An 11,216-nucleotide genomic window follows, 5' to 3' on the forward strand; every position below is an offset into this window, starting at 1 on the left:
AAGGGGCTCGTTTTCGTATTCGTTGGAGAGGATTTCCTCCCCATCGAGATACATGGGAGCCGCGGAACGTCTTGCTGGAGGACGTTCCGGAAATGGTGAGGGCGTACGAAGAGCAGTACGCGCTGGCACAGCGGAAGTAACACGAGCGCTGCGATCATCGCTAGCGCCCGAACCCTCACGTGCTAAGAACTTAGCACGGAGCTCTTTGAGACTCTCGGGCACACGGAACGACGTGTACCCGTTCAGGTCGCGGTCGCTCAAGCGGACCGCGCCTGGGAAGCACTTCGTGCACTGAAAGCCCTCGGGCACAGCGCACGGCACATTTGCCTCCTCAGCAGCAACATGAAGTTGCTCCAGCTTTCCACGCTTCGAGTACGTCTCGAAGCGATCACGCGCTTGCTTAATCCGATCACGGTAAGCACTCGGCCTCTTGTTGAAGTTCTCAACAAAGGCGTTCCAGCTTTGACAAAGTGCCTGCCATTCGGGCACTTTGCTGCGAGAAGAGGTCTTATAGCTTTGAAACCATCGGAGCTCATGAAAGAGTCCGATGTAGTAATCGCGCCTTTGATGCGTTTCCGCATCAAAGTGCAGCTCGGCAGCCACAGCGTCATCTTTGATGGCGCTGCATACGTACAACGGCACCTCATTCGGAGGTACCGAGTTCCCATACCGGTCCGTGATCTCGGACGCTGACGGCATCCATGGATCGCGCGTTGCAGGCGCAGCGCGCGGAGTACTGAGAGCCCCAGCGGAAGCGAGTGGGGTATCGTTCTCAGTTCGCGAACGCTTCGAGCTCGAAGCGTCCGATTCGTCCCCTTCACGCGGGCGAATGTTCTTCGCATGAGGGTCGAGCGATTCGCTCGACACTGAGTCATTACGCTTTGAGGGCGAGTCCTCCTCGCCCTCCATGTCTTCATCGTCGTCGTCGAAGTCGACGACGTCGCCATACTTCGCCTTCTGGCGTTCGAAGTAGTCGTCGATGGAGAGATGACTCCCCACCGACTTCGAGATCTTCTTCGGAGGCGCGCTCATCGTTGAATGAGCGCGGATTTCTTCTCCAAACGCGGAGAATTGACGAATGGTCCATTCCGAAGATTGACGTGCGGAGACCCCGCGCGTCTAACCTTAAGGTGGGGATGGTGTAACGGGGTTACACGTACAAGTGGCTGCAAGCCACTTGTGGATTTAACAGATAGGTTATCTGTTAAAAGTTTTGGATACTTCCTCACCTTGGTGTAAGACACACCAATGGATACATTGAAGTGGACCACCACAATGAGTGGTCCACAAATACCCAAAAGATCCTATTGGTAGAAAGCAGCATCTTTCTACCAAGTAGAGACGTGCATATTAGCGGGGCTCTGACAGCCAGCCGCTGCCAACCCCTTTCATAGATGATAAACAGTTTTAGCAGATTTTAGAGGAAGATCAATTTACAAACAATACAGTTCTCATTTTACCTAATCTAAGTCACTTGGAATCCTATCTTACTTAACTTATCTTTGTGTATTCAAGTATAATTAACCTAAGTAATTACTAAGTACTTACGCTTCCTCATACACGTTGCGCAACGTGTAAGCAAAAGTAGTGAGTCAAGTTAGACCCACTACACGTTCAATTGAGGAAACTCACTTCTATCCATCTTGGCGCACTCGTTGAAACCACAGAGGATTCAGGTAGTTCAATCTACCCGCGTAGGCGTAGGGTTGACTACAAGTGCTACCAAGTGTGACGGGACCACACGAGCACCTTGCATAGAAGAAGTGTGCTAACGAGAGTATACAACCTCTCAGTGAAAGGCAGTTCACGTGTCCCTGGCCTAAGGGGACTGATTGACCAGAAGTACGGTAGATCTAAGACTGAATGTATTTATAAGTTAGTACAGATTTGGCCTGTATACAAATCCGAAGTTCCCTATAGTTTATCCTATATACAATGTATCGGTTTGGCTCTCAAGCCTATTGTGTCACTACTCAGGGGGAGTGACCTTATGTAGCCATTCCTGAATAGTGCCAGGGTCACTATTCCATGTAACCCGTTACAGAACTTGCGAAGTATCTGTGTGTTCGCTCAAAGGGTCCAGAAAACGATCTACAGCGTCAACTTCAAGCTCTGACATACAAGAAGTCAGCTCGCACCCTGAGGACGTATCTGGGACGAATAAATGCAGCTAACACCATATCGGGAAGGACGATGGTAAAAGCCGCGGCAAACGGATTTGTTGAGGTTGCACTTCGCTGTCTGATCGACTGGATCCCTACCGCGAGGCAGACGGCCTGCGCGTGCTGGCACGTGCCACCGGGGTCTGTGGTTGAAGATGGGAAGATCTCGCAACCTGATTGGCTGGACTATCTCTGATACTGGAATGTGATTGGACGACAACTTCAATTTGGGTGCTTATGATTTGCATGTGTTGAATCAACCGTTTTGAGCCGCAGCCGTGACTAGGCGGATCAGTCTTACGACTGGCAACTTCGTTTGGACCGCAGCCGAGATCGTTTGGACCACATCTACAAGCCTCACCTACTAGGGAACATTGCATACAGTAGGGACTGCTAGTTGGCAAACACACTACCCTAAATCGAGCTCACTTTCGGATTTCCTTCCAACTACTCACTCGACTACCAAGCCTCATTCGCACACTCTCAATTGGTTATGAGCCCAAGCTACGCGGACACCGTCAAGCTCGTGGAAGATAACTACTTCCACTGGGAGTTCAACATGCGGATGAAGCTCTCGCGCAAGGGACTGCTGCCCCACATCATGAAGGCGGAGTTCGACCCAGTGAGCCACCGCACCACGGATGCATGGAAGACCGACGATCTGAAAGCCCTTGGGGTGATCGCTGGCGACGTCAGCATCTCATTCCAAGTCTACGTCCGTGGTGCGATGACTGCGATGGACGCATGGACCATGCTCCAGGAGGAGTTCAACCGGAGCACGCTCAAGAACCGACTCCTCGTCACCAAGAAGCTGCATAACTTCAAGATGGAGCCCGGTACGCGGTTCACGACGCACGTGGACCGATTCAAGGAAATCGTGCTCCAAATGGAGACGATTGGTGAGCCTCTCGACGAGACCCGCCAACTCGTGCTGCTGCTCGGCAGCTTGACCGATGAGTACCGGATGATCAGTACCGTGCTCGAGAACACGCCGAACATGACGCTCTCGTACGCAATCCAAGCGCTCGCTGGTGTTGAAGCCTCGGATGAATCATCATCGGCTCAAGAGAAGGCGTTTGCTACGAAGAAGAAGGAGAATTTCAAGCATCGGTTCAACGGCAAGTGCTTCTACTGCAAGAAGACTGGCCACAAGGAATTCGAGTACCGCAAGAAGAAGGTTGACAACGAACGTGGGCAAGTCGCACAAGCTGCGTCCGATTTCGCGATTACGGCAACGGGTGCGATGGACAAGTCGGAGTGGCTCGTGGACTCCGGTGCCAGCTCGCACATGACCAGCGTCCGGGACAAGTTCGTGTCCATGAAGGAGCTCAAGACGCCAGTCCGCATCACGATCGCGGATGGCACGAAGATCGACGCAGTTTCAAAGGGCACCGTCGGAATGAAGCTGATGGACGGAACGTCTGTCATGCTGTCGGATGTGCTATACATCCCTGAAGTTGATGGAAGCCTCATCTCGGTTGCGAAGCTGGCCGAGAAGGACGTCGTCGCGCAGTTCAGCAAGGACAAGTGTGTCTTTCGCTATGGCGATGCTACCGTCATGGAGGCCAAGCGTTTCGGAAACGTCAACAAGTTGAAGACAGTGGGGGGCGAGGTGTGTCGTGCGGCGACGGCATCTCGTAAGGAGCCATGGGCCGTTGTGCACGCCCGTCTCGGCCACATCCCGTTCAAACGTTACGAACAGCTGATCGGAAGTGCTGTCGAAGTTCAAGATCTTCAAGGCAGCAATGGAGAACGCAACAGGCAAGGCGATCAAGCGCCTACGTTCTGACAATGGTGGCGAGTACACGGGCAAGCAGTTCAAGGCCTACCTCGACCGCAGTGGCATCAAGCATGAAAAGACGGTGCCATACACGCCTCAGCAGGATGGACTGGCTGAGCGCATGAACCGAAGTTTGGTGGAGATGGCGCGCTGTATGCTCTACCACGAAGCCATCGAGAAAAAGTGGTGGACCGAAGCCGTAAACACGGCTGCGTGGATCATCAACCGGCTCCCCAACTCGGTGAACGTCAAGACGCCCTACGAAATTGTGCATGGAACCAAGCCGCAGCTCAAGAACATGAAAGTATTTGGTTCAGTTGGCTACGCGCACATTCCCGACGAGAAGCGCCGCAAGTTGGATGCTAAGGCCTTCAAGTGTCAATTCGTGGGCTACGAGGATGGTGTCAAGGGATACCGAGTTCTCAACGTGGCGACGGGAAAGGTGCAAATCGTGCGCACCGTGAAGTTCGTGGAAACAACAAGTCTGGATGACATGGTGGAGAAAATGGAGCTGGATGACGATGAAGTCAAGGTGGAGCAGCCCAGCCATGGTGGGTATCAACCGGACGAGTCAGGACAAGTCGTGCCAATGGATTCTGAAGTTGGGGACGTTATCCCACTTCAACGTGACATGGGCGTAAACGATGCGATCGTGCCATACGGATCGACACATCATATGATTACCCGATCGCGTGCTCGCCACATTGACGAGACAACGGATCCTGAAGAGGCAGGCGCTCGCAAGAAGCAAGTCGTGGCGCCCTCGACTACTGGCACGAAGCGCCAGAAGATGATTCAAGGCAGAGTTCAGGTCAACGAGGACCAACTCGCAATTGAAGGTGGCCAAGCAATGGCTGCAACGAAAGAGGTCCCGACGTCATATGAAGAAGCTATGGCGATTGCGGACCAAGTGGAATGGAAGAGGGCTATGCAGAGCGAGTTGAAGTCGATCGGCTGTCGTTGGGTATTCGCATTGAAACGCAACGAGAAGGGACAAGTCATTCGTCACAAGGCCCGTCTCGTAGCCAAGGGTTTCTCGCAGCGTCACGGAGTGGACTATGAAGAGACGTACACCCCGGTGGCTTACCTGAACTCGATTCGCGCCAAACTGGCGAAGTGCGTCGCAGATGGATACGACATCGAGCAATGCGACGTCGACACCGCGTTCCTGTACGGCAAGCTAGAAGAAGAGATCTACATGGACTTGCCAGAGGGACTCCGAGGCCTCTTGACACTTGCCGAAGAAGACGGTGAAGAGGACGTCATTTGTATGTTGCTGCAAAGTTTGTACGGACTCAAGCAGGCGTCACGAGTATGGAACGAAACGATTGACGCGCACCTCAAGGTGATGGGATTCAAGCCTGCTGACGCCGACCCGTGTGTGTACACAAGCGGGGATGGAGACGACCACTGCATTGTGTGTCTCTACGTGGACGACATGCTGATCGCATCGCGGGACAAGGCGGTGATTACATCGGTGAAGGCTGGAATCGCGGAGAAGTTTCGAATCAAGGACCTCGGGCGCGCACGTTTCATTCTTGGAATTGAGATCGATTATAACATGGATCACAAGACACTGAGGATCTCCCAACAAGCGTACACCGAGTCGATCATCAAGAAGTTTGGGCAAGAGAACGCAAAGCTGTGCACATCGCCTATGGAAGCTGGAGTTCATCTGACCAAGGCCGACGAACCGCAGGCGGAAGAAGAGAAGACCAAGATGAAGTCGAAGCCCTACCGATCGCTGGTGGGCAGCCTGATGTACCTGGCATGTGGAACACGACCTGACATTTCGGTCGCAGTTGCCAAGTTGAGTCGTTTCCTGGAGAACCCTGGCCAGAAGCACTGGGACGCCGGAATCAAGGTAGTGCGCTACCTACTGAAGACCAAGGACGTGGGCATCACGTACGATGGGTTATGTGGAACCGAGCTCGTCGCCTACTCAGATGCGGACTGGGCCGGCAGCCGCGATGACCATCGTTCCGTAAGCGGGACGATGTTAATGATGTGCGGTGCTCCTGTGGTGTGGCGTTCGACGTATCAGAAGACTGTCGCGTTAAGTTCTACAGAGGCCGAGTATATGGCACTGCGGGAATGCGTGAAGGAGTGCGTCTGGTTGCGCCGTCTATTGAAGGACATAGGCACTGAACAAGTGGGGGCTACGGTGATCTACGAAGACAACCAAGGCGCGATGGCATTGGCGAAGAATGTTGGATACCAAGCTCGCACGAAGCACATCGACATACGCTACCATTTCATTCGCGAGAAGGTGATGAGCAACGAAGTCGAGCTGGAATATGTCGAGACCAAGAACCAGCTCGCTGACTTCATGACGAAGGGTCTATCGTCGAAGACGCTCCGCTACTTGATGATGTGTAGCAACGTTGGACCCAAGCTCGAGACATCGAATTGAGTGGGGGTGTTGAGGTTGCACTTCGCTGTCTGATCGACTGGATCCCTACCGCGAGGCAGACGGCCTGCGCGTGCTGGCACGTGCCACCGGGGTCTGTGGTTGAAGATGGGAAGATCTCGCAACCTGATTGGCTGGACTATCTCTGATACTGGAATGTGATTGGACGACAACTTCAATTTGGGTGCTTATGATTTGCATGTGTTGAATCAACCGTTTTGAGCCGCAGCCGTGACTAGGCGGATCAGTCTTACGACTGGCAACTTCGTTTGGACCGCAGCCGAGATCGTTTGGACCACATCTACAAGCCTCACCTACTAGGGAACATTGCATACAGTAGGGACTGCTAGCTGGCAAACACACTAACCTAAATCGAGCTCACTTTCGGATTTCCTTCCAACTACTCACTCGACTACCAAGCCTCATTCGCACACTCTCAATTGGATTTCTGGATGCCATGCAGTGGTTGTACGCAATTTCCGATGCTGCTGTTAGTACAACATATGTGAGTATCATACACATCGATACCTGGCAACCAGAAGACGCGTGTCTAAATGATGGACGTAGCTGCCAAGGAGGGACAGTTGGGTGTGCTAAAGTAAATGCAAGAATTCCACCTACGTACGCTGAACGTTTGTCTTGGAATTCTCGGCAGAGGTGCTACGCAAGCACGATAGCCGTACTGTAATCAAGGCGAGATAGTTAAAAGCAAATGCATGTTTCACGCTCTCTCGGTGCAGCAACTATCAACGATAGGTGTTACATCTCTCCATGTCGAGACATCGCTATCATTACCCAATGATCGACTCTATATGTTTTAAAGCTTGGCTGGTTTTGAGTTTTCTCCGTCTGGGAGCGCGACCCGATCTGTCTGGTGGGTGTTCACCTCCCTGTGCCTTGAAAGGATCCATGGATACTCTTGCTGCTCGAACGGGGAGTGCGTCACAGAAATATCCGTGCAAGGCACATCGCGGTACTGCAGTGTGCTCTGTCGGTCGCGCCGTTCGAGCCTAGTGACTCACTTTTCAATTTACTTTGCTTTCGACAAGCACCGCTCTCCACCCTCCAGCGGCTACGCTACTTTCTTCCCCGCACACGAGTAGACACTTCATCGACCATGAACCTCACCAAGTTGGCTGCGTACCTGGCTGTCGTGTCGCTGGCTGTCGGCTCCTTTGTGGATGCCTCGACCCCCAAGCTGTTCGTCAGCTTGGCGCTGGCAACGGACTCTCGATCTCCACAACCGGCGCCACCACAACGCAGCAGTCGAACACGCATGAGTCAACCTTGCCGACCGACACTGCAACGCACCAGCAGTCTACCCAGACCGGCCACACCTCGACGGGCACCGGAAACCAGGGCCAAACGTGGACTCAGGGAGGCCAAGCTGGTAACCAACGAGACGCTGCTGCTGCTGCTACCCCACGCCCCGACGAAAGCTCGAACCAAGGTCCCCAAGGCCAGGCGCGGAAGCAAGCGGGCGGCCAGACGCGGGTGCAAGGCAGCCTGACCAGGACGGGCAACCAAGGAGGTGACGCTGCACCAACTCCATGCTCCGGAGACAGCTCGGACCAGGGCGGCCAAGGCCAGCGGGGCCAGCGTGGTGAAGGCAATCATGCTCGGGGCGGCAAGACTTCGACCGACGCCACCGCCACGCGGAACAACGGCGATGATAACTCGAACCAGCGCACTGGGACCGTGGCTGCACACAACCCAGGCTCAGTCCGAGGCGACCGCAGTACTGGCACACAGGGTGGAGCATCGAGTGAGACACCACGCCCGAACGACCAGGGCTCGACTCCTGCAACCCCGGCCACTGAGACCCCTGTCCGCGAGGTCGCGACCACAACGGCTGCCACCTCCACCACCCAAGGCCCCGCGACCAAGCCGGGCACCACTACTGCTTCCCAGTCGGACAAGTCGACCTCGCAGCAGTCCGCTACTCAATCTCGCTTTCGTCACTAGGCTTTTACGTCACGCGCGTGAAGTCCGCTCGCTTCACCTTCCTCTGTTCCGTCTCTCGCCAGTCCATACTTCATCCCGTAAATAGCAACGGCACGTTTTTTCCTCCTTGTTTGCATTACATACATGAAGCAAGAATCGACTCAGCATTTCGTTTTTGATTGCAAACTTTGTCGGTGGAAGTGTAACCATTATACAACGTCGAGCGGTTCGTTCTGAGCTGCATCAGCCATCGCACCGGTTGGAGACTGCTGCTTCGATCTTTTTTTTAACGCCCTGTGCGCGAGTAACTCCCTGTTCGTGAGTAACTTCCTGTTCGCGTAACTCGATCAATAATCCAACGGACAACCTCGACATGTCCGTTTTCAGCAACCGAGATGGCAAGTCTGACACTTTCACTGAGCTGTTGCTGCTCGTCCAACCGCTGCAAGACATCAAGCCGCCCTTTGGCTGCTGCAACATGGTAAGAGACGTGGATACCAAACTCGCTCTGTCTGGGGTAGAAAAGTTATAATGCTCGATTAATCCAGCGACCAATTCTAATTAATAATTCAATTATTTCTTAGAATCAAAACCAATTTCTGAATACCTTAAGGCTAAGTACTCCTCTTGATATACCTCGCACAGGTAAAACAACTGATATAATAGAAGAAAAAATGCTAATATGTGGCTACAAAACCCTTTACCAGTCTTTAAAACCAACACTAGCTAGCTGAATCCATGTTACATCACAAGAAAGCGATGAAATCGAATGCATGTGTAAGAATACACCCATAAAAACATCGGATACCATTCTAGAAAATTGACGGAACAATGTATCGGCTCAGAATTAATCATTAAATTAAAAAAATTCCATGCACTTTTCAGTAATTATATGTTTCGCACCCTGATCTTCACGTTCAACCTTCTAACATTACTTTTTTGCTGCGTCACAAACAAAAGTTGAGAGCCAACGACGGCGAAACATTTGATTACCAGCCAGAACTTGTACAGTAAAATTATACGTTGGACACGCCGATCAGTACCCAAACGCTTTGATGCAACAGACTGCGCTCACTGAAGTCCTCTGTAGTCTTGTCTTTCACGCTGTGAATTAACCACGCTACACTGAGGGCTTCTACGCGAACACCCAACATTCTAGACTCTTGCCAATGCAGCAGCTGATGGACGTGCTCCCGGCTCAGATGTCGGATACACTGAACGTCTGTATCTCGGTGTTGGAATTCTCGGCAGAGGTGCTACGCAAGCACGATAGCCGTACTGTAATCATGGCAGCGGCGAAATACTTAAAAGTAAATGCATGCTTCACGCTCTCTCGGTGCAGCAACTATCAACGATAGGTGTTACATCTCTCCATGTCGAGACATCGCTATCATTACCCAATGATCGACTCTATATGTTTTAAAGCTTGGCTGGTTTTGAGTTTTCTCCGTCTGGGAGCACGACCCGATCTGTCTGGTGGGTGTTCACCTCCCTGTGCCTCTGAAAGGATCCATGGATACTCTTGCTGCTCGAACGGGGAGTGCGTCACAGAAATATCCGTGCAAGGCACATCGCGGTACTGCAGTGTGCTCTGTCGGTCGCGCCATTCGAGCCTAGTGACTCACTTTTCAATTTACTTTGCTTTCGACAAGCACCGCTCTCCACCCTCCAGCGGCTACGCTACTTTCTTCCCCGCACACGAGTAGACACTTCATCGACCATGAACCTCACCAAGTTGGCTGCGTACCTGGCTGTCGTGTCGCTGGCTGTCGGCTCCTTTGTGGATGCCTCGACCCCCCAAGCTGTTCGTCAGCTTGGCGCTGGCGGCGGACTCTCGATCTCCACAACCGGCGCCACCACAACGCAGCAGTCGAACACGCATGAGTCAACCTTGCCGACCGACACTGCAACGCACCAGCAGTCTACCCAGACCGGCCACACCTCGACGGGCACCGGAAACCAGGGCCAAACGTGGACTCAGGGAGGCCAAGCTGGTAACCAACGAGACGCTGCTGCTGCTGCTGCTGCTACCCCACGCCCCGACGAAAGCTCGAACCAAGGTCCCCAAGGCCAGGCGCGGAAGCAAGCGGGCGGCCAGACGCGGATGCAAGGCAGCCAGACCAGGACGGGCAACCAAGGAGGTGACGCTGCACCAACTCCATGCTCCGGAGACAGCTCGGACCAGGGCGGCCAAGGTCAGCGGGGCCAGCGTGGTGAAGGCAATCATGCTCGGGGCGGCAAGACTTCGACCGACGCCACCGCCACGCGGAACAACGGCGATGATAACTCGAACCAGCGCACTGGGACCGTGGCTGCACACAACCCAGGCTCAGTCCGAGGCGACCGCAATACTGGCACACAGGGTGGAGCATCGAGTGAGACACCACGCCCGAACGACCAGGGCTCGACTCCTGCAACCCCGGCCACTGAGACCCCTGTCCGCGAGGTCGCGACCACAACGGCTGCCACCTCCACCACCCAAGGCCCCGCGACCAAGCCGGGCACCACTACTGCTTCCCAGTCGGACAAGTCGACCTCGCAGCAGTCCGCTACTCAATCTCGCTTTCGTCACTAGGCTTTACGTCACGCGCGTGAAGTCCGCTCGCTTCACCTTCCTCTGTTCCGTCTCTCGCCAGTCCATACTTCATCCCGTAAATAGCAACGGCACGTTTTTTCCTCCTTGTTTGCGTTACATACAATGAAGCAAGAATCGACTCAGCATTTCGTTTTTGATTGCAAACTTTGTCGGTGGAAGTGTAACCATTATACAACGTCGAGCGGTTCGTTCTGAGCTGCATCAGCCATCGCACCGGTTGTAGACTGCTGCTTCGATCTTTTTTTTAACGCCCTGTGCGCGAGTAACTCCCTGTTCGTGAGTAACTTCCTGTTCGCGTAACTCGATCAATAATCCAACGGACAA

General features: G+C 53.4%; 2 protein-coding genes across 2 annotated transcripts; both read left to right on the top strand.

Moving 5' to 3' along the window:
• Positions 1–7,469: 7,469 nt before the first annotated feature.
• IUM83_17908 (uncharacterized protein) lies at positions 7,470–8,317 on the top strand (the record flags this gene model as incomplete). Its single annotated transcript, XM_067942878.1, has 2 exons — positions 7,470–7,846; positions 7,918–8,317. 2 exons carry the CDS (start codon positions 7,470–7,472, stop codon positions 8,315–8,317), a joined length of 777 nt encoding a protein of 258 aa, XP_067795968.1.
• Positions 8,318–10,016: 1,699 nt separating this feature from the next.
• IUM83_17909 (uncharacterized protein) lies at positions 10,017–10,871 on the top strand (the record flags this gene model as incomplete). Its single annotated transcript, XM_067942879.1, has 1 exon — positions 10,017–10,871. The coding sequence occupies one exon, from the start codon at positions 10,017–10,019 to the stop codon at positions 10,869–10,871; it is 855 nt and encodes a 284-aa protein (XP_067795884.1).
• Between the last annotated feature and the right edge of the window lie 345 nt (positions 10,872–11,216).

Source organism: Phytophthora cinnamomi (genome assembly GCF_018691715.1).
Source record: "Phytophthora cinnamomi strain GKB4 chromosome Unknown Contig18, whole genome shotgun sequence".
Lineage (NCBI taxonomy): Eukaryota > Oomycota > Peronosporomycetes > Peronosporales > Peronosporaceae > Phytophthora > Phytophthora cinnamomi.